Raw genomic sequence first — 23228 nt, 5'->3', positions numbered from 1 at the left:
AAGAAGGAAACCCGAGGGAAGGAGAAAATGTGGGAGCCATCAGTCATGTTGTAGAAGGAGACATCCCCTTCTTCATGGTCCAGGAACACCCCTACCCTGTGGGGAACCTGTCTGGGGGATAGCTGAGTCAGAGGTACAGTACGGGCACAATATCTACTTTCATACTTCCCCACAACCCAGAACCCCTTATCTGGGGATTCTGCATACCAGCCGTTCCTGTCCACATCTTCCCTACAGACCCCCAGAGCCCACTCGCTTCGGTCTCCATCCCTGATCTCCACCTCCCAGTAACAGCACCCTGATGTGATGCTCTCAAAGCCCAATACGCTGCAGGTGTCTTCTGAGCTCCCATTGGTGTCCTTCCAGGCCACAGTCGTGTTTTCATGAGAGACGACAAGGTTTGAATGGGCAGATCCTGGATCCAGAGTGACAGGCCCTGCAGAGAAAGTTGCCTATCATGCAAGGCCTTCCCCTGCCCCATAATAAGAGCGCACAACCACCCCCGAAGCTGGACTCTCAGCTGCATGGGGAGAAGGCTAAGCCCCCCTAGATTAGAAACTTGTGACTCAAGTTCACAGCCTTCCAAACAGGAAAAGGATCCACAAGACTAATTTCAGAGTTACATATGTCACAGGGCCCTGAGGACCAGCCTGGACTTCAAAGACTGAAAAATATCTATTTAGCATCCAATATCTGTCACACCCACCAGCCCCACCTACGTGACTATCAGCACCACAACGCCCCCCCACCACTGATGGTGCCCGGATCCACATCACCACTGAGAACTGAAGGAGAGGCCACGCGGGCAGCAGGAGAAACATCCAGAAAGAACACGAAGTCACTCACAGGCCTGGAACTTCTCCTTCCGCCAGTCTACAAGAGAACCACACGTTTCATATCAGGGGTTTGCAGAGACTACATATCAGGGTCAGTGCTTAGTCTTTGGAAGCATACTGATGTGAGAGGTATAAAGGAAAATGTTTTGGAAACTTTCAACTGATGCATGTATTTCTTTTCTCTCTCTCTCTCTCTCTCTCTCTCTCTCTCTCTCTCTCACACACACACACACACACACACACACACACACACATACACAACCATCATGCTTCAGCCTCCCTTGAAGGCTAAGCCATAGAACTTAATACTGAAGGATTGAGAGGCCTGATATCAATTTGAACATAAATTGATATTTCACCAGATTTCACTATAAAATGAAGCTTTCTGAAGTCCCTAGCCACTCATCCATCCTGAAAACTAGGTTTTCTGGAGAAAGAATTGGGGATATCAAAATTTCCAAGGCTTTCATGTAATTATAAAGAATTAATCGAGGGGCTTCCCTGGTGGCACAGTGGTTAAGAACCCGCCTGCCAATGCAGGGGACACAGGTTCGAGCCCTGGTCCAGGAAGATCCCACATGCCGTGAAGCAACTAAGCCTGTGCACCACAACTACTGAGCCTGCGCTCTAGAACCCGCGAGTCACAACTACTGAGCCCACGAGTCACAGCTACTGAGCCCACGTTCCACAACTAACAAAGCCCGTGCACCTAGAGTCTGTGCTCCGCAACAAGAGAAGGCACCGCAATGAGAAGCCCGTGCACCAAAAGGAAGAGTAGCACCTGCTCACTGCAGCTAAAGCCTGCACACAGAGACCAAGAACCACAACAACCAAAAATAAATTAATTACTTTAAAAAAAAAAGTTAATTGAGCTACAGTAGAAACTAACACAACATTGTAAAACAACTATACCCCAATAAAATTAAAAAACAAAAAACAGAGCTTATGACATGGAATGTCAAGTTTCCCTCTAGAATGTTGTACTTAATTATTTCCTTTCATCAGTTATAAAACTACCTTTTCATCCCATCTTTTGATAGGTAGTGAAGATATATATTTGTTCATGTGTTTATTGATTTGGAATTTCTTCTTTTATGAATTGCATGTTTGTGCCAGTTCCAGTGGGGGGGGTAATTTTATACTGACTTACACTAGGTCTTTCTCTATTTAGCATTTTAAGCCTTTGTATGGCACATCCAGGGCAAGTATTCTTCCTTTTTGCCATTTTTGTTTGTTTGTATTTTGTTGTTGTATTATGGTGTTTTGATGAGGGAAGTATTTTATTTTTATGAAGTAAAATATGGCATAATTTTTTAAAAAAAAGAATTAATTGAGCTGAACGTGCAGGTTACCTCTAAGGCAGCAGTAGAGAGAATACAACTTGGCTTCACTGAACTCGAAGGATGACTATAAACCATTAGTGGAGAGAATTCGGGATACAGCATCAGAGAAATCTTGCCCAGTTAGGAGGCAACGGAAAGGTTTCAAGGAAGGGAGACAGATGTTCAAAGTGAGAAAGACACACATTCAGTAAGAGGAAAGACACTAATGAATTCTCTTCCCCCTTTTCACGGGGTTAGTGAAGCAAAAACACCCCTATATGTGAGGGAGAACCCAAAATACTGGAACTAGTCATCTGCTTCCCCCTCTAGTTGCCCAGAGAGGTTGTAAGCTTCCAGGAGAACCTCAGTGAGAGGCCCCCAAAGATGTCCATGTTCTAAACCCCAAAATGTGTAAATATGTTGTGGTAAAGGGAACTTTATGGATGTATTAAGAACCTTGGGATGGGGTCAAGGGTAGGCGGGAAACAACAGTGCCTAAATAGCTAGACAGGACCTGCCGCTCCTCAGCTGACCCCAGACCAAGGATCTTAAGGACCAGGTCAGGCTAGTCCCCCCAGGATGATGGCCTGATATGACTAAGGGAGAGCAGAGGGACCCCTTCCTCCACTGACCCAAGGCCACATAATCTCTTCCAACCTCCATACTCCCTTTTGGGAAGAAGAAAGGAAGCTCGCCGCCAACCAAACCAGAACCTATATGAGTCATGGGACCCTGAAATGTCTGCACTGGGAGAGCTGTTGCCTCCAACAGGGTGAAGACTCGGGAACAAGATCAGAACATTTGTAGAAGTATGTAAATGACATTTCCGTGCACATTTGGGGTGCAAATTTGTGACTACCATCCCCACGTAATACAGGTTCATGCAGAAATCGGCATTTCCGTCTCTGTTCATTTGATTGATGGAAATAAGATCACAAAAACTGGCCTGACCCATGTGACCCTTTGAGAAAAAAAATGAACTTTAACTTACTAGTTCTTCACCAAGACACTAGTTGACACCCAGCTATAAATGTCTGTATCACGAGTGATAGAGATTAACAAGAAGAAGGGGGAGGAGGAGAAAAGAGAGTTGGCATTTAATTGTGAGACTCCACAATGTATCGAGTGTGATGCTATTCTTCACTTAATTTCCACAGCAAATCATTAAATTACAAATTGTTTTGCCAGTTTTATGAATAAAAAGAGATCAAACATTTGTTCACCTCACACTATGAACCTGCCAATATGAAAATGTTGATTCTAGTGTAATGGGATTTGTCCTTACAAAATAGAAGGGTTTACAAGATACACATTAACGCACATGCTCTTTAATCTAGCAGGTAGGGGGAGATGGTAAAAGAGGACGATCTGATCCTCCTGTTTAACATATAAATCCCAGGGAGAATCGGTAAGAATCCCTAAGACGAGATCCTCAGTCCTCATGCTTTCTTCACCCCTTGGTTTACCCCTCTCTGTCTCTCATGATCTATACTCCTGACTGTAAACAAAAACATTCCAAGCAGGGAAAGGGCGTGTTACACAGGCTTTGAGGGTATAGATCTTTAACTCACCCCAAAGCTGAAGGGTCCTTGGGACAACCTTACATTGCACTAGGATGCCCCATACCACACTCCTGCCCTGACCACTACGGGAAGATTGCGATGGTCTCATTATCAGAGGCAAACTCAACTAGAGGGTTACCTCAAAATGGCTTAAAAATAAATGGTCTTGACTGAACTTTCTCAAAGTGGTATCAAGGAGTTGATTACACTTCGTGCACCCAAATAACGTGCACACCCTCTGTGTGCTCCCCAACTCAAACCACCATGGCTGTGCCTTGTGGTCTCTCTTCCACCACTACAGGCAACCCCAATCTCTATAAGACAAATCTCAGACACACAACTTCCTCCTCATCTCCTCCTCTCTTCCTCCTTCTGGTCTTGTCTTCCTTGATTTGCTCCACAACTATTCTCTGGGAAGGAATCGTGACTCCTCTATGTTTCTTCACACATTGCCCCTAATAAACCTAACCAGGAATGAGCCTATCAGTGAACACAGAGTTCTCCGAAAAGGAGACACAATGGTTGTTCCTTTTTGTTCCTATTACACAAACATATACACAGGATTTTTCATATAATTTCAGATCTTTCACAGACCCTCACCCCAGGAGTCCATCAACATCCCAGAAGTTCTGGACCCCAGATCCAGAACACCTGCTCTAGAGCAACTAATTCCTCAGCAACCAAGGAGGCTTGGAGGAAGAAACTGAGCCTGGACAGCGAGTCAGAGGAAGCAGAGAGAAGACCAGTATCCCAGAGGACCAGGTAGAAGCGGGAAAACCAAAACTAGAGCCAAAAGGGGTAGGAATTTTGGAGCAAGAGGGATCAAGAACCAAGGGCCCCCTTGGGAAGACCTGAGTCCTAAGCAGGCAAGCATGATCTCTGAAATCTTCCAGAGGTGAGCGATTCGTGATCCACACGGTCGTTCCCTGCTGCTGTCCCTCCTCACAACTGACCTCTCCATGGTCACTGCACCAGTGAGCAGTTCCAGCTGGGCCAGGTGTTTGGGGAGGGCGTTGCTAACCCTGACAGCGCCCTGCAGCAGAGGACAGGCCGGAATGAAGGCAGATCTGTGTTCCAAGGAGGAGTCCCTGCGGTCTCTGGATAGAGGCTACAGAAGTGACAAGGAGACCAGGGACACCAACCGCACCCTCATGTGTCCCCTGATGGAGAAGAGGGAAGAGTCCAGGTTGGGGAGGGGAGGCTACAGGAACTCAGAGCCACTTACCTGCATACAGCTGGGCCTTCCTCCAGGCTGAAAGGGAACACACCCTGGTGAGACCTCAGCCAGAACGAGCCTGCTCGCTGTGAATCCCCTGGCCCGTGCCTCCCCTCTGCTCTGCAGGTGAGACTAACTATGGTCGTGGAGAGGCTGGAGGGGAAGTGACCCCCTGCTATGTGCAGACAGCAGGTGTTGTGGGAATTTCCCTGGACCACAGGTCAGGAGGCCTGCATTACAGGCTGGCTTACACCACTGTCCCGCTGCTCCTGTGTGATGTTTGGCAAGTCACTTAGCTGTTCTGTGCCTCAAAAATTCTTATTCTACTTACATTGACTTTTGCCGCTAAGGATCAAAATGTTTCCTACTATGTGTGAAAACATTTTAGGGAAACAATATAAATTATTCAATAATTGTAAGAAAGCATCATCATATTCAGTTTTTTTCTGGCAAAGGTATATTTGGGAAATAACTTGAAATGCGAACTATTTAAGGACAGGAATGTGAGCTGAGTTCTGGGGTAAAAGTGGCTAATGTTTCTCAGATGAAATATTTCTAGAGATAAACATCACTATTCTGGGGCATTGACAGCCCTTCCCATCACATTCCCACGCATGGTCAGCCCAGCTATGCCCCCATAACTTTTTGATCATCACCCAAAGAAACTAGGGGGAACAGACCCTCTTTGGATGCTGTTTTGGGGTGGAGACAGGAGGTCACACTCCTAAACTGAATCACCTCGCTGATCTGGATAGCTCCTTTGATGCAATCTCAGAGCACATGACTTTTGCTTCCAGGTACTGTCTGAAAACCAGGGGCATTCAAGGCTAGAAAACTATCAATATGGTGGGTCAGTCAAGGCTGGAATAAGACGCAGGGTGCATGATGGACCCTGGGGTCACCGTCACACCCAGGCTCCCAAGCACTGGGTGGGAATCAGAGGCCCGGATCTGGGAGAGCCCTTGCAGCTGGGTTCTGCCTCCCAGCAGCCTCCACTTCCGCCCCAGGGAGGGGGTCCACACGGCTGTGTCTGGACAGAAGCAAGGAGAGGGATGCCTTGTCACAGGAGCACAGGAAACCCAAGGACATCAGGAGAGTCACTCACCAGCCAGGTAAGCGGATTTCCTCCAGCCTGAAAGGCAACACACAGGAAGCAGGTGAACTAAGAAGCAGAATGTCTCCTCTGACGGGGACGCAGAGAGCTCGGGGGAAAAGCAGAACTTACCGAGTTCTGTCCGGAGTTCATCTGAAAGAGAGTGCAGAAGAAGCATGAGCTCCCATCCCTAAGAAAAAGCGTCCACAAAATACCACCTCTCTGTGTGTAACCTGGAGGAGGTTCTAACCCCAGACCCATCGGGGCCTCCCTGGCTCCAGCCATCCACCCTGGGTCTCCCCAGCCACCTGCCCTGGGCCCGGATTTCCCTGGAGCCCTGCACTCAGGAAGGCCCTGTGGTCGGTCATCCATCTCAGTGCGGCTGCCATGCTCTCCAGCCCTGGCCACTGTCCTGCCTTACCTGTGTCCTTCAGCACCTCCTCCTTCGTCCGCCAGTCCTGCTCCTTCACCAGGCGCAGATTCTCCTTTCCTTGCATCACCAGCAACTTCCCGAAATGTTCTCTCCAGGTGTAATATCCAGCCCCAAGGAGCAGGGCCATCAGCACAGTCAGGCTCACTAAGAAAGCCAGCTTCCAGGGAGAGGCCTGGGGAAAGAAGGGCTCTGCGGCCCGGGCAGAGGCCCCGTCAGGGCCACCACCAAGACACCCAAGCCCAGGACACTCAAGAACGCCCGGCCCGCTCCCCCAGCCCCGCGGGATGCAGGGAGCAGCGCTGACCTGGGATGAAAATGGCCATGGCCTTCTCCTGGTCCAGGACAGTGTTGAGGACGGAGCAGGTCACGTTCCCTGCAGAGCTGTCTCTCACCACCAGAGCCACTTCCACGCTGAACAGCCCTTCAGCGTCCTGGCTGTGGGCCTCGGAGAACGCCGGGAACTTCTCTCCGCTGAGGTCTCTCCACTGCACCTGGGGCTTCGGGAACCACCCTGAGGCCGTGCACACCACACGGACCCCATCCTCCTCGGGCCCTGTGATGCGCACCTGAGGGGCAGAGCCCACACCTGTGGGAGGCAAGATGTAGAGCCCAGGGGGGCCGCCTGGGTCCTGGGGACCCCAGCAGTGCCTACGTGCGCACAACTCCAGTGGGAGCCCTTCACCTTGCAATCTGGGGCTCTGGGGGAGGCTGTTCCCTGCAGGGAGAAAGGCAGCCGCTCTGCCACGGGGAACACAAGGAAGGGGTGTGGGGACCTCCGGGGGCTCAGAGCGCTGGGGCTCTTCTCCCCAGTCATGCAGGTGCAAGGGCTGACACCCAGTGGAAACAGGAGGAATGTGGTCCCAGGTCCCAGCCTTATCCTCGACTCTCCTCACCTCACACACTCTCCCAGGGCATCGGCTTCCACACCCACTGCCTCTCTTTGAAAATCACCACCAAAATTAGATCAGATGACAACCCTATCCCCTGAACTCCCCTTCCATACATCCACATCCAATGGGTTATTTCCACCAGGACTCCTCACATACACGTCAAACTTAAAATTCCAGAACTGAATACGTGATTTTGCCCCATCTGTGATACACTGATTGTAAAAGATTCCCAAATCGTCACTCCCTCTTTATATCCAGCTGGCCCTCAGCCACACACTTTCTGATGCCTTCACACTCTGCCTCTGGGCCGGGTCAGGTGACTCAACTAGCCAGTGAGAGACTAGGCCATGTGACCCAAGCAGAGGTTCTAACATCCTCGTGCCATTGGGCTACCCTCTGCCACAGGGAGGCCATGTTTGGTCTGGTGCAGCCTTTTCAGCTGAAGCTTTCCTAGATCAACCAACACCCAGTTGAAAAAACCCAGCAAAGGTCCTTATGGTGGCCTCCTCAGCCGACTGTAAGGACAGATAAGAATTAAAATTAAGAGGCGTCATTCTCTGCATTGAAAATAAAGGAAGAAATTCCCCTCCCATCCTTTTTCTTAGAACACTTGCTTTAGAAAAACTGTAATTGTAGGTATTTTCTCCCCACTTCCTTTTTTTTTTTGTCGATTTTTAATTTTTTGGCTACACGCCACACGGCACGTGGGATCCTAGTTCACCGACCCAGGATCGAACCCGCAGCCCATCCATTTGAAGGGCGGAGTCCTAACCTCTGGACCGCCAGGGAAGTCACCCCCTCCACTTTGAAATGTATATAAATCCTTTTTGAAAACTAGATAGGCCTCTTGCCAGCTTTGGAAACCACGAATGCCTTTCTCTAGGACCTGGGAACCATCTCTTTGAAATATAAATGTTAAGGGAGACAGCACCCAACTTTCGCCTTCCCTGTGGAAGGGTAGGAACCAGACTCCAAGCTGTAACACCACCTTCTGTCATAAAGGCATAAGAATTTGTTTTTCCTCTGGATAAAGCCAGTTAGCTAACATAGTCACCTCAATTACCAGGAAAATTGAGGGTGAACTATGTGACAGATGGTGCTATCAAGTCCTCTGACCTGAGGATTAGTTACTGTTTACCTTGAAAACATGTATGTAATGGGTCGTATCTGCTTGACTTTATGAAAGGGGGAGCTTTCTCTCTGTCTTTGTGATCTCTTAGTAGATTGCCTGTGATGTGTATCACACTCTGGTTTAATGCCCATTCAGTAATAAAACTGTATTCTTTCTCTACTAACTTTGTGAAGACAATTTCTGGTTTGGGAGATTTTGTTTTTAATTGTATTTCCCCAACACCACCAAAGATGTATAAATAATCCCAGGTAAGATTAGTCAAATATAGTCCAGATTCGCTGTACTCCCTCCATGCCTGATTAAATACATGGTCATTGTTATACGCCACTGCGATTTTTGTGGCTGTTTGTTACACAGCATTATCATGGCAACAGATGACACATGTAAAACAAAGAATGTTGCCCACCATGCAATTCTACAAGGATCAAGTCATTAGCACTGTAGCCACTCACTGACAGTACACCCCGAAAGGAATTCAGGACCAAAAAATAGGATAAGGCACTCTGTACTTTGGAAAAACAAGCCCCTTAGATAGTTAGAGATATCTCAGGGAAAAAAAATTTAATGAACCCAGGTTCTTGCATCTTCCCATACATAGAAAAGCGCTAAAACCTATTGATCTAGTATTTATGGATTGCCTCTAGAATATAAACTCCACAGAGCAGGGAACATTGTTTGGTTCACTGATGTATCCCAGGTGCCCAAAATAGGATGTGGCACACAGTAGGCTCTCGATATATTTGCACTGAATAACGGAATGAGTGGAAGAGCCTCCTGTTCATCTGTAAAATGAGGGGCTGGTTTACATGGTCCCTGAAGTTCCTCCCAACTCCAGTATTCCAGGTCAAAAACATAACTCAAGTCACCAACCTGCCACCTTCAGCTCCAAACTCGCCTCTTCGTAGAAGCCTCCCTTTCTGAAGAAGCAGGTGTACAGCCCATTGTCTGAAACCTGGACCCTCTGGATGCGTACGGCAGCCTGCCCCTGGGCAAGGAAGTCGCTCACCAGCGAGGTCCGCCCTGCGTAACGAGCCATCTGCCCCTCATTCTGCTCGACTCGGTTTTGATAGATGAACACGGCTTCTGAAGACTTGGAGCGGAACCACCTCAGCTCCATGTCTTCTGCACTTATGGGTGGGAACAAATGACACGGCAGCTCGGTGTCTCCGCCCAGCACTGCCACGATGGGATCCAAGGGGCCAGTCACGAAGAACCCCACTGTGGACACAGACATAGGAGTGAGAAAGGAAGAGAGACACAGAGTGAGGGCAGGAAACACACACAGTCTAGTGGGAAGGCCCGGGCAGGCTGGGGACAGGTGTTGGATAACATGAGCCATCATGACCTGAGGGATTGAGCTGTGATGATTCTGAATCTCCGCAAGACATCCTGATCACAATTTTATGACCCAGAAGTGATGTCACAGAGAATCCTTCATCCATCTGTACTGCTGTTTTCACACTCTTTCATGGAAAACTCTAAGTCAGTGGTTGGCAACCTTCAGCATGCAGCAAAATCAGCAAGAGGGCTTATAAAACACAGTGCTGCCCCCTCACCCCTGCCCTGAGCTTCTGATTCAGTAGGTCTGGGTGGGCCCAAGGATCTGCATTTCTAAAGAATTCCCCGAGGGCTTCCCTGGTGGCGCAGTGGTTGAGAGTCCACCTGGCGATGCAGGGGACACGGGTTCGCGCTCCGGTCCGGGAAGATCCCACATACCGCGGAGTGGCTGGGCCAGTGAGCCATGGCCGCTGAGCCTGCACATCCGGAGCCTTGCTCCGCAACGGGAGAGGCAAAAAAAAAAAAAAAAAAGAATTCCCTGAGATGCTGAAACTTATGTTCCAGGGACCTTACTTTGAGAACAATAGCTCTATCCTGGCCCCTCTTGGGCAGGACTGAACCCTGACGAAAGAGAATACCTGTGGCCTAGGACAGAACTCCTTGATCACTCAGCCACACCCAGAAACATCCCCACTGCCTCCCCTAACTTAATTATTTGTGCTCATGACTTTCTCCTCAACTGAACTACAAGTGCACTAAAAACTAGACGCAAATGCTATTTTCATTAAAAACCTGCCTTTACTCTCGTCGTCCACAGGAGCCCATATTCACCCCACCGATATCTTCTCAGAGCCATTGGCCTTCTGAGGCGTTGTGGATGGGCCACGACATGACCCTTCTGCAGCACAGCCCTGCTGGATCTCCAAAGAACCACTTCTCACTCCTGAGCTGCTCAGACTTGGTCTGAGTCACCCTTGTCCCTCACCTGGAGGATGACAGTAGACTCCCTCCCTGTGTCTTCCTCTCCCCAGTCCTGTGTCTGCGACTCTTCAACCTGGAAACCATGTCCTTACTCTGCTCAAAGCCTTGCCATGGCTTCTCGTCACCACCCCCCCCCCCCGCGCCTGTGGACCACAGGCCTGGTGGGGATGACCCCCAGGGCCTCTCTGACCCCAACTCCTGCATCTCTCCCTCTCGCTCACACTGTTCCAGCCAACACTTCCTCCACAGTCCCTTGAACATCCCAGGCACACGGGCAGATTTTCACTGGCTGTTCTTTCCTGCAGAAACCATCCTTCCAAGGGACCCCTCACAGGCTCACACCCTCCTCCAGGTCTTTGCTCTCATCTCCTTGTCTTCACTGACCACCTCACTGAACACGCTGCTGCCCGCTTCCCACCTCCACACCCCTGACTCCCCCCCACCCCAGCACACAGCTTCACTGCCCCCCTCTTCTCATCTCTCTTTTTTTTTTTTTTTTTTGGTTTATTTTTGGCTGCGTTGGGTCTTTGTTGCTGAGCACAGGCTTTCTCTAGTTGCGGCGAGCGGGGGCTACTCTTCTTTGATGTGCAGGGGCTTTTCATTGTGGTGGCTTCTCTTGCTGCGGAGCACGGGCTCTAGGCGCAGGGGCTTCAGTAGTTATGACTCGCGGGCTCCAGAGCGCAGGCTCAGTATTTGTGGTGCACAGGCCGAGTTGCTCCGCGGCATGTGGGATCTTCCCGGACCAGGGATTAAACCCGTGTCCCCTGCACTGGCAGGCGGGTTCTTAACCACTGCGCCACCAGGGAAATCCTCTTCTCATCTCTTTTAACAAGCTGTCTAATATAGCTGTTTCTTGCATTTATTATTCATGGCCTCCTGCTAGAGTGTAAGCTCTAAAAAGACAGGGATTCTCTCTATTTTATTCAAGTATAGTACCTAACACGTAGTCGACACCTTATAAATATATATAGAATGAAATGAAGTAATGGATGAATAAGAACTTCAATACCAATAAAGCTGGGAAACAAAAGTTAAGTGGAGGGCTTCCCTGGTGGCGCAGTGGTTGAGAGTCCGCCTGCCGATGCAGGGGACGCGGGTTCGTGCCCCGGTCCGGGAGGATCCCACGTGCGGCGGAGCGGCTGGGCCTGTGAGCCATGGCCACTGAGCCTGCGCGTCCGGAGCCTGTGCCCCGCAATGGGGGAGGCCACAACAGTGAGGGGCCGGTGTGCCCCACCCCCAAAAAAAAAAGTTAACTGGAAAAGTATGGTCATATTTTTGACAGTTGATGTTTTAAAACATCATAAGTTCATAACTGAACAAATGTCGAGGTCCTTTATCCTTATTTTATGGTTTAGAGACTCTTGTTAAATATTTAATAACAATTACTGGTTGGGGAAGCATCATGATTTTTCTAGAGAAGGGACTCCTCAAATAGCAACCCACTCCTGACGGTTGGTGGAGTTGAACCAGCCCAGCTCCCGGGGATCCACTCACCCACGAGGACACAGGACGAGGGGTGGGGCACACTCACCTGCGGACCCCCCAGTGGGCAGCTGGATGAGAAGGAGCAGGGAGGTGAGGGGGCAGAGCGCACAGCAGCTGGAGAGATCTCCCATGGCGTCAGCTGGGGACACAGGGCAGGAGGCAGGGCCGGCCCGGAGCTCTGGGGCCCCAGAGGGGAGGCAGGGCTCAGGGCCAGCAACAGTCCCCCCAGGAGCAGAGCCCCCTGCTTGATCACTATGCTGGTGAGGTGGTGGCCTCCCACAACCCTGACACCAAGAAAGCCCTGGGTCTGGAGCTTCCCACCCCTGTAGCAAGCCTCTGTGGGGCTAGACAACCACTAGCTTTGCTTGGGAAAAACACAGTCCTTCCCTTCCCACCCCAATGGCACCTGCAGCGCAACCCACTCTGCCCAGAAAACCAGGTGCTTCCTTTCTCAGCACCAGGGGCCCTGTGGTGGAAACGTCCTCCATCTCCCCATTATTCACAACCACCGGTGATGCCCCGGGACAGAGACCCAGACTCAGGCCCCTCACCACGAAGGACAGGCCAGTTCTCACTCGTTGTCCTTCTGTGGCCCCCCAGAGTGACCAGGAATCACTGAGAAGCCCCAGAGACACACTACGTCCTCCTCAAGGAGACTGTGGGTCCGTCACAGGTACCCTGTGCTGCCTCTGTTGCTTGTTTAGTTGACCTGAACTTCAATCCCACCCAGCCCTTTCCTGAGAGGGACCAAGGACATGGCCCTGCACCCCGGTGCCCAGCCAATCCCCACTGACAGGTTAATCCTCACCCTCACTGCCTCTGAAGAAGATTTCTGCATTGGGGTAGAAGATCCCAGTGGAAACAGAGCAGCCGAGGAGATAAATGAGTCCTGGTCCGAGAAATGACTTAGTGTTCAGGGTGGGGGACGAGGCAGCCTCGGGTCCTGGGAAGGACAGATTCTTAGGGCCGACTGCTGAGTGCCCGAAAGCTGGGGCACTGTCTGTGTGACGACCTTAACCAAGTTTCTCAACCTTCTCTGCCTGTTTCCTCATCTACAAAATGGGCATGTTAACAGCATCTAGAGCCCAAAGTTTTCATGAGAATCCCAGGAATTTATATTTCTAGAGTCACTACATGTAATTAGAACGGGGCCTATTACTACTAAGTGCCAGAGATACGACATTAAAATGAAGGAAGGAAGGTACACCCCTCACCGCAGTTGTCCTGGGTCTTCCTAGAACCACACCGTCATCCAGCGCCACCCACCCCTGCCCCCAGCCCCACCTCCTTCTCATCCTCTTCCTCACAGCCAGCTGCTCCCTGCTTTCTCTTCTTGGCCCACAGGTGTCTTCGAAACCAACCTACCTGCTTGGAAAGGCTGGGGCTTCTGAAGCGTCTCTCAACTCAGCAGCGTGAGAAGGTTCAAGGACCCCAGCAGACCCCAAATCTGCCCTCAAAATTTGCACCTGAAGTTAGTCACTCTGAGCCCCAAACCCTAATTCCAGATCGAAACCTGAGTTCCTCACGTCTGAGGGGCAGGCGGCTCCCAGCAGAGTGGAGAAGCAGCAGAGCCTGGCACAGGGGTGTCCCCGCTGAAACGGGGACCATGGGGACCCCGCTGAAACGATCCCGGACAGCTGAGTCCACCTTTCTCTGGTTCCTTCCACTATTTGAAAGTGAAACTTGGAAAAAGCAATCCCAGCAGACTCTGCCCTGTCCTCTGGACAGTCACCCAGCGATCACAAAGGAAACAGCATGATCAGAGCAGCAAAAGAGAGTAGATACAAGTAAGCTGAAACCACCCTGAGCGGGACAGATAGACTCACAGACTCGGTAACCGTAATTTGGACAAGTGCTGCACTCCGGGTTGGCGCCTAACCTCGGCAGTGGGGACTGTGTGTGTGGCACAGCCAAGGGTACTAGCTGGCCCCCTGCCTGGTCTGTGTGCCCCAGGGGCTCACTGCTGAGACGATCAATGTCAGCCGGTAAACTGCACCGGAACACAGCCCCCAGTGTGGCTGTTTTCTCTTCTTCCCCAACAGATGACCCAGGAGCTCCCCACAACCTGGCAGCCTCAGGAGCTTCCACAACCAGCTCCAGGACCCTGGCCCTGCCCATGCTGAATGGACAGTGCCCTAAGGCTTGTTCAGGCTTTATATCACCCGTGGCCTGGGTACAGCCATTCAGACCCCTCCCTGACAGGCTGCAGTGAACACCAGGAAAGGCTGGTCTCCAAAGAAAAACCAGGGAGACTGGCAGTTCCTCTCCTGCCGCTCCCTCACCTGCAGTTTGTTTACTGAGTAAAGGGCACCTGTGTTCCCCCAGTTTTCTCTGCCAGAAACTTGAGAGGCATTCTTCATACCCCACTCTCCCACCCAGTCTACTTCCAAAAAGTTCAAGATTTTTCACAAATTCACGTCGACGGCCAGCACCGACTTCCAAGCCACCCTCATTTCTCAGCTGCCTCAAGCAGTGGTCTCCTCGTGGGTCTCCCCACCCCCACCCCACCTCCAGCCTCGCCTCCTCCAGTTCATTTGCCTTCCAAGGTCATGATCCTCTCACATCGTCTCTTGTCAACTCTCTGGCTCACCCCTCAAGGGACCTCCCCGCTTAACCTCTCCTCTGTGGCTCCCAGGCCTCCAACGTCCTCTCTGACCTCATCCCCTGGTTCTCCCAGGTGCTCCCTTACTGGCCTCAGGTGAGATCCTCCAGTTCCCCGAGCCTTCCCAGCCGAGGACCTCCTCACCAGCCACTGGATGCTCCTGCCCGCCCCCTCCTCCCCCAACCTCCTCACGTCCAGCTCTCACCTAAAATGACCTTGCTCGGGGGACCCTTTGCTGACTTCCCGAACCCCATTGTGGGCCCCATACACATGCTTCTGGGGTTTTGGTTGCACCCTGTCTCCTCCACAGCCCTGACCTGTGCTCAGGTGAGGAATGTCTGGGGAATCCAGGAGAGGAGCCACTGTGTGTCCTGTTCAGCTGTCCAGCACGTAGTAAACACTCAATAAACATTACTTGAGCTCATTTTCAGGAGTCTCTTCAGCAGCGCATGGGCTACTCAGCCTCGCCCATTTTCAGAAAACATTTTAGTCCACAGAAACACAAAGACCGTTAACCCTGAAAGTCAGCCCCTGGACAGATGCAAGAGCCACACCATCTGCCCCTCTTTTTTCTTATCTACCCCAGAAATAAACGCATCACTGAGTACAGCCCTGGCCAGAACCATCAGCTTCAACCACTTCTGATGCTTCCTCAAGCCTGCCCAGCGTGGGGGGTTCACAGTAAAGTGACTTTCCTAGTGTCTCTCACACCTCACTTCTGCCTGGCGGTTGTCATTATTATCCTCATTCTACAGTCGAGGAAATCAAATCTCAGACTGACAACCACACACCCAGCAAATCTCTCTCAACCTGCGTTCACTCTGGGTTGTTCTGAACGGCCTGTTATATTTACCTTCATGGAACAAGGACTGACCGACCCGCTGTTGCCTGGGATGCTTGGTTTCTGCCCGAAGTCTGGCATGACCTATTACCCAGAATTCTGGATATACCCGAACACAGCCCCCTTTGTCATCCCACAAAATCCCATCTTTGCTAATATCTACTTACACTCGGGAGTATTTGGAAAATCCACATTAACACAAAAGTACCTAATTAGATGAGAACAAATATTGGCCTCCGGGTCTGCCTAAACTTCAGCCCCCACTACCTCCACCAATCCTTTCCCCACAAGGAGATTTTTCAAGGCCTGAGAAACATTAGAGGAATTTTATGAAAACTAAATTTGACTGAATACCTACTAAGTGCCAGGAACTGAGTCACACAAATCGAATTTACGCCACATCATTTTCACACATGCACACAGACATGAAGTAAGATAAGAGCCCTGCCACTGAGGACACTTAGTCCAGGCCCCTCACAGAGGACGCAGGGCTAGAGATTCAGGGAGGCTGCCCCACCCACCACCTCCAGCCCTCAAACCCCGCCCAGCTGAGCCCCCTGCTCCACACACAACTCCACAGGAAGCAGGAGCAAAAAGGGACCTTGGACTCCGTAATGCCACAAGATGATCTGGCCGGAAAGCCTATCTCACCCTGAATGCCAGCCCTTTGAGTCCATACTGGGAGGGAAAGAGCAGTAGGGATGACGTACAGGGAAGATTTTCTGGAAGCACACTGGAAGGACACTGGAACACACTGGCAAGATGGATATCAAACAACATACTTCACTGCCCTCTCCCAGACATCAGGGTCATGTTCCAGCTGCTTTAACAAGAAAGGCTGCTCCCTAGCCACAGATGATTTTTCTTTCTCAAGGTATAAATTATCCTAGTGCTAGTGGGGTTAATAGTTTACTTTCTTCTGTAACAGCCACATAGCACCTCTTATCTTTAATTCGCTTCAAGTGCTTTCAAAAGAGTTTCAGATAAACACCTAAGCCATAAAGCAATGGTGATGTAAAATGAACTGTGATTCTTAGAATGTTACAGTGCATAAATCACAGCAAGATCTTTTTCAACCCACTGCCTAGAGTAATGAAAATAAAAACAAAAATAAACAAATGGGACCTAATGAAACTTAAAAGCTTTTGCACAGCAAAGGAAACCATAAACAAGATGAAAAGACAGCCCTCAGAATGGGAGAAACTATTTACAAATGAAGCAACTGACAAGGGATTGATCTCCAAAATTTACAAGCAGCTCATGCAGCTCAATAACAAAAAAACAAACAACCCAATCAAAAAATGGGTGGAAGACCTAAATAGACATTTCTCTAAAGAAGACATACAGATGGCCAAGAAGCACATGAAAAGCTGCTCAACGTCACTAATTATTAGAGAAATGCAGATCAAAACTACAATGAGGGGGCTTCCCTGGTGGCGCAGTGATTGAAAGTCGGCCTGCCGATGCAGGGGACACGGGTTCGTGCCCCAGTCCGGGAGGATCCCACATGCCGTGGAGCGGCTGGGCCCGTGAGCCATGGCCGCTGAGCCTGCGCGTCCGGAGCCTGTGCTCCGCAACGGAAGAGGCCACAACAGTGAGAGGCCCGTGTACCGCAAAAAAAAAAAAGAACTACAATGAGGTATCACCTCACACTGCTCAGAATGGCCATCATCAAAAAATCTACAAACAATAAATGCTGGAGAGGGTGTGGAGAAAAGGCAACCCTCTTACACGGTTGGTGGAAATGTAAATTGGTACAGCCACTATGGAGAACAGTATGGAGGTTCCTTAAAAAACTAAAAATAGAATTACTGTATGATCCAGCAATCCCACTCCTAGGCACATATCTGGAGGAAAACATAATCCGAAAGGATACATGTACCCCAATGTTCATTGCAGCACTATTTACAATAGCCAAGACATGGAAGCAACCTAAGTGTCCATCAACAGACGAATGGATAAAGAAGATGTGGTACATGTATACAATGGAATATTACTCAGCCATAAAAAGGAATGAAATAGTGCCATTTGCAGAGACGTGGATGGACCTAGAGATTGTCATACAGAGTGAAGTAAGTCAGAAAGAGAAAAACAAATATCGTATAATATCACTTATATGTAGAATCTAGAAAAATGGTAGAGATGAACTTATTTGCAAAGCAGAAATAGAGTCACAGATGTAGAGAACAAATTTATAGTTACCAAGAAAGGAAGTCGGGGTGAGATGACCTGGGAGATGGGGACTGACATATATACACTACTATGCTCAAAATAGATAACTAATGAGAACCTACTGTATAGCACAGGGAACTCTACTCATTGCTCTGTGGTGACCTAAATGGGAAGGAAGTCTAAAAAGGAGTGGATATATGTATACAGATGACTGATTCACTTTGCTGTACAGCAAGAAACTAACACAACATGGTAAAGTAAATATGCTCCAATAAAAATTAATTTAAAAATGTCATAGTGGATGGAAAGAATTAATCCCCTTTTTTCTTAAACATGCAATCTGGTACAGCTTATTTTACTTGACACTGTTAAGTTGAAGTGTTCACTGGATTAATTTACACTGTAGGAAAAGTTTAAACAACTCCTTTGATACTTATTTTTTTAAAAAATAGGAGCGCGCACACACACACACACACACACACACACACACACACACACACACCAGGCAATGATTTTATTTCAACATTAAAGTGTTTCCCTCCTTCTCTAACAACGATGGCCCTGGCTGGTGGGCTAAGCTCTGCCCTGAAAGCCTGCTGAGCAGAGCCCCAAGGGCACAATTGGGGCCATGACCTTCCTCTGAACCTGCACTTCTGCCCCTCTGCTGAGGAAGGACAGCCCCTCCCAGAATAGGCTGTCATCTCCAAAACTGAAATATCCAACCAAAGGTGGCTCACAGACTTCCTTAGGCCCCTTACTCATTCCCAAGAGTGGGTGCTGCCCGGGTCCACCCAGAGGTTGGCTGCAGAACCCACCTGGACCATAGCACCTACCCCACCACCCTCTGAGTAGACAATCTACTCTGCTTCCAAAGTCTGAGATTCCTGGGGACATGAAGACGCATCACTCCTGCCCGAGCCCTGAGATGTATAAAGGTAAAGGAGGGAGACTGGGGAGAAAGACATTCTTATGGAAAATGTAATAAATTTTATTACATTAATGAATAAACAAAAGATAATAAGAGATTAATAGGAAAGGAAACACAAAGATAGTATAAGAAAGGAAAGAGGAAGGAAGGAAGGAAGGAAGGAAGGAATGAAGGAAGGAAGGAAGGAAGGAAGGGAGGGAGGGAGGGAGGGAGGGAGGGAGGGAGGAAGGGGAAAGAAGGAAGGGGTAGGATCCCCCTGGCATTCAGCCCTGGCACATCTGGGACAGGACACCTGAATGAACACATCTGCCCAGAGTGTCTCAAGCACGTTCCCTAGTCACTGAGATGTCAGTGAATTTTGCAGAGAAAGTTACTGTACTGCCCACATGGGTGACCCACTCAGCAACCTGGGAAGTACTTACTCAGTCTCTCAATCCAATAGGTCAGGCCCACCCACAGTCAAGAGTTAATCAGGCAAGTCTTGCTCGGAGGGATTTGAGCGCCAACGTACAGGAAAGGCCTGGAGTTCTGGCGCTTTGGCCTCTGTCCCTGAGAGAATCAGAGGAGAGAGACCTGGGCAGTAAAGGCAGGAGAGGCCCTGACCAACCCTCAGAGGCCGATTCCAACAGCCCCCAGGATGCCCGCCCTGTTCCTTCATGTCAGGAGACTTGTCTCCACAGGCTGAGCTGCAGGCTGAAGCCCTGAGGCTGGGCCCTGCTCTCTAATGAGTGTCACCAACTATTCAGGCACACTGTTCACCCAGTTCCATTTTACTCTGAACGTTACATACTTTATTATAATCCTCAGAGGAAAGTTTAACTTTCCTCATTTTACAGCTGGGAAATAGAGGTTCAACAATATGAGGGGACCTGCCCAGGATCAGACCTTTGTGTGTCAAATCCACAGGCTCCACCCCACCCCCCAAAAAAGCTCAGCTGAGCTCTAACCAGGGGCCACCAGGTAGGGGTGAACCAGCCCCAGGGGTGCTCCAGGGATCTGGGGGCAGGAGGGGAGGCAGAAGAAATATTCAAAGTTCTGTTATAAATGCTTTAGTTTTATCTCTTTCCATGTGTTACTTGTGTTTGTTTTTATAATCTGTACAACATTTGTGTGTATTTGATAGCTGCATGTTCAAAATATATTACCAGAAGGAGCAGGTGATCCAAAGAGGTTGGAGACCCAAGCTCCAAACTTCCAGTCCAGAAATCCTCTCTAAAGCAGCAGGTGTCAGAGAGGGAAGCAGCAGAACCACCTGCAGCAGCTGCCTGGGAGGCAGCCCAGGAAGAGGGTGCTACCTGGGTGGGAGGAGCCCAGGGGCCAAGAGAAGCGTTGCCCCGCTGGGTCAGCCCAGATTCCACCGGGTTCTGCTGCCCCCTTGTGGCCAGCGGGGTGGACTGGCAGAGCGCTTCCCGGGTGGAGACACTGAGGGAAGGAATGGAGAAGCAGACAAGGAATCTTAGAAAAGTGGACCGGGACACAGGAAACCAGACACAAAAGGCTGCACGCTACAGGATCCCTGATATACGAAGTTAAAGCACAGGCAAATGCGTCTGTGGTGGCAGAAGTCAGATGGGTTCCCTGCCTTGCTAAAGGGTAGTTAGGACAGGAAGGGACACCAGGGAGTGTCCTGGGGTGGGGGGACTTAATTCAAATATTTACTGACTTACTGAAGAGTTAGCTCTTATTCATTTTATCTATTATTTTTATTTTATTTATTTATTTTTTATAAAATAGTGTTCGTTTTAAGAACAAAACTGAATTCCCACAGGACAGTGCTGGGACAACGACAGCATCTCCATCCAACCCAGTCCCCACTCACTCGTCTATCCCACGACGCTCCCCAATCGCATTGCTCCCTGAAGCCTGAGAAGGTGAGGATCTCCCCCTTCATGGACCCCTCCTCACTAACCTGCGTGTGCACGCGCGCGCGCACACACACACACACACACACACACACGTACATCCCGACTTTGCAAAAGGCCCAGCCTTGGCTCTGCCATTTCCCCCAAATCAAAAGCTTTCCTCCTCCACCTGCCCCCCCCCCTTCACCTCTCCTGGCATCCGTACTAAAAGGCTATAGGACACACTCCCTACACTCACTGGTTCAGTGGGCATTTATTGACAGCACCTCGGGAAGAAAACGGAAGTCTCTTGCTTCAGGCAGCCTCACAGCCTGGACACGTGACAGAACAGAAGACGTGGAGAAAATCACAAAACATGGGACCCCTCAGGTACACCAAAGATAAAACACAGCTAAGGGAGGCCCTGGGCCGTCAGTTTCAGCTCTGGCTCCCCTGGGGAAATTCCGAATTCCTGGAACGAAGCTGAAAATGGCTGGTGGGAGCCTGACCTCTCTGGGGAGACGTCTTCCTTGCTGAGAAGGCATTGACTCAGAGAGCTGGAACCAGGGCTTCAAAGGTAGAGGGAGGAGTTGAAGGCTGAATCCCAGGAGGCTGGAAGATGAGGGTGAAGCTGGAGACTCCACCCTCCAGCTTGTGCTGAGGAAGAGCACAGTCCTGAGCGAGGGGGGAGGGATCTCCCCACCGCCCCTCACCCAGAGCCCCCAGCCCATGAGAAACTCAGCTCTCGTCCAGCCCCTGCGAGGACTGGGTGAAGGGAACAGCAGGGGATTCTGAGGCACTGGGCAGCCTTTACCCCCCCCCCACACACACACCAGACCTGAGGGGACAAGGGGAGGACCCCAACACTGACAGGGAAGGAATGTGAGAGAAGCACCCCATCCTCTCTCCTTCCACAGCAGGTCTCCCCCTCGTGCCTCCCACTAGCCAAACCCGATGAGCCGCCGCCAGCAAGTCCCCCCTCCCAGTGATCAATCCAAGGAGGTCAGTCTCCCAGGTTACAAAGCAGGGTAGGGAAAAGTGAGAAAGGATGGGGGGGTGGAGGTGCAGATGGAGAGTAACACAACAAAGGACAAAGGGGCCTGGGGGAGGGGGTAACATGAGAATTGCCACCCTGATGTCTCTACCACAAGCACCTTCCCAGGTGACCCACCTATTGCTTCTGCCAGAAGACAACCCTCCCCCCACAAAGATATAGACATACTCCTTTCCCCAAATAGCTGACTCCAGTGAACTCCCAGGCTCTTCCCCATTTCTCTCTGCAGGTGTCCCTCTGTCGCCTGAGGACTTCCCTGCCCCACCTGCCTGCTCAGGGAAGCCCAGTGCCTCAGCCCCCTGCTATCAGGTGTCAGGTAGGAGACCCAAAGGGGTACTAGAAAATTCTAGTTCACATCCAGAGGTTCAAGTGGTCCACTGCCCCTGGTCACCATTTCCCACTCTATCCCTTCCCTCCTCGGAAGTGATACCTTCTCCTTGGCTAAAAATGCAGAAGAGCAGGCTGCCTCGCCCCAAGGCGACCTACCCTTCCCCGGCCTTGGTCTTTCCCGTTTGCTTCCCTCACTGCAGGGTGAGGGTCCCGTGTCACCCTGGAGCTGCACCCAGCACAGGTATGCAGTTCCTCTCCCAGGGGCCAGGCTCCGCCACTGCTTCTGAAGAGCCACACTTCCACCTCCCGGCAGGAAGGGGTCAGCCTGCTTCTCCCTTCCCACAACCAAGACTTGGACATACGGGTCTTCCCTGGTGGCGCAGTGGTTGAGAGTCCGCCTGCCGATGCAGGGGACATGGGTTCGTGCCCCGGTCCGGGAGGATCCCACATGCAGCGGAGCGGCTGGGCCTGTGAGCCATGGCCACTGAGCCTGCACGTCCGGAGCCTGTGCTCCGCAACGGGAGAGGCCACAACAGTGAGAGGCCCACATACCACAAAAAAAAAAGATAAAAACAATATAATTAACTCTTCATACCCAGATTCTAGAATTTTCAACTTTGTCACTTTTGCTTTATCCATCCCTCTTTTTTCCCTGAAGTATTTTAAAGCAAATCATGGTCATTTTGTCTTATTACCCCCACAAACTTCAGTGTACTATTCTAAAAAATAGTAAATTTTCTGACATAATCACAATGTCCAGATCACAGCATTAACAGTAACTCCTGTGTCATCTTATTCCCAGTTCATTGAAGAAACTGCCTTTTCCCCATTGTATGTTCTTGCCTCCTTTGTCATAGGTTAATTGATCACATAAGCATAGGTTTATTTCTTGTGTCTCTATGCTGTTCCATTGATCTGTGTGTCTGTTTTTGTGCCAGTACCATTATGTTTTGATTACTGTAACTTTGTCATATAGTCTGAAATCAAGGATTATGGTGTCTCCAGCTTGTTCTTCCTTCTCGAGATTGTTTTGAATATTCAGTATCTTTTGTGTCTCTCTACAACTTTTAGAATTATTTTTTCTAGTTCTGTGAAAAATGCCATTGGTATTTTGATAGTGATTGCAATCTGTAGATTGCCTTGGGAGTATGGTCATTTTAACAACATTAAATCTTCCAATCCATGAGAACAAGTGTATCTTTCCATTTATTTGTGTCATCTTCAATTTCTTG

General features: G+C 49.9%; 1 protein-coding gene across 1 annotated transcript; it reads right to left on the bottom strand.

Moving 5' to 3' along the window:
* Nucleotides 1-838: 838 nt before the first annotated feature.
* Nucleotides 839-12359, bottom strand: LOC101325604 (butyrophilin-like protein 1). The gene is made up of 9 exons (XM_073810214.1): nt 12275-12359; nt 10645-10673; nt 9355-9712; nt 6767-7048; nt 6451-6651; nt 6162-6182; nt 6042-6068; nt 4946-4972; nt 839-873 (listed from the first exon to the last, which is right to left on the bottom strand). The coding sequence occupies exons 1-9, from the start codon at nt 12357-12359 to the stop codon at nt 839-841; spliced, it is 1065 nt and encodes a 354-aa protein (XP_073666315.1).
* Between the last annotated feature and the right edge of the window lie 10869 nt (nt 12360-23228).

The sequence above is a fragment of the Tursiops truncatus genome, chromosome 10 (assembly GCF_011762595.2).
Source record: "Tursiops truncatus isolate mTurTru1 chromosome 10, mTurTru1.mat.Y, whole genome shotgun sequence".
Lineage (NCBI taxonomy): Eukaryota > Metazoa > Chordata > Mammalia > Artiodactyla > Delphinidae > Tursiops > Tursiops truncatus.
Note: the sequence above shows the minus strand (reverse complement) of the source record. Positions and strands in the feature narration are given on the sequence as shown.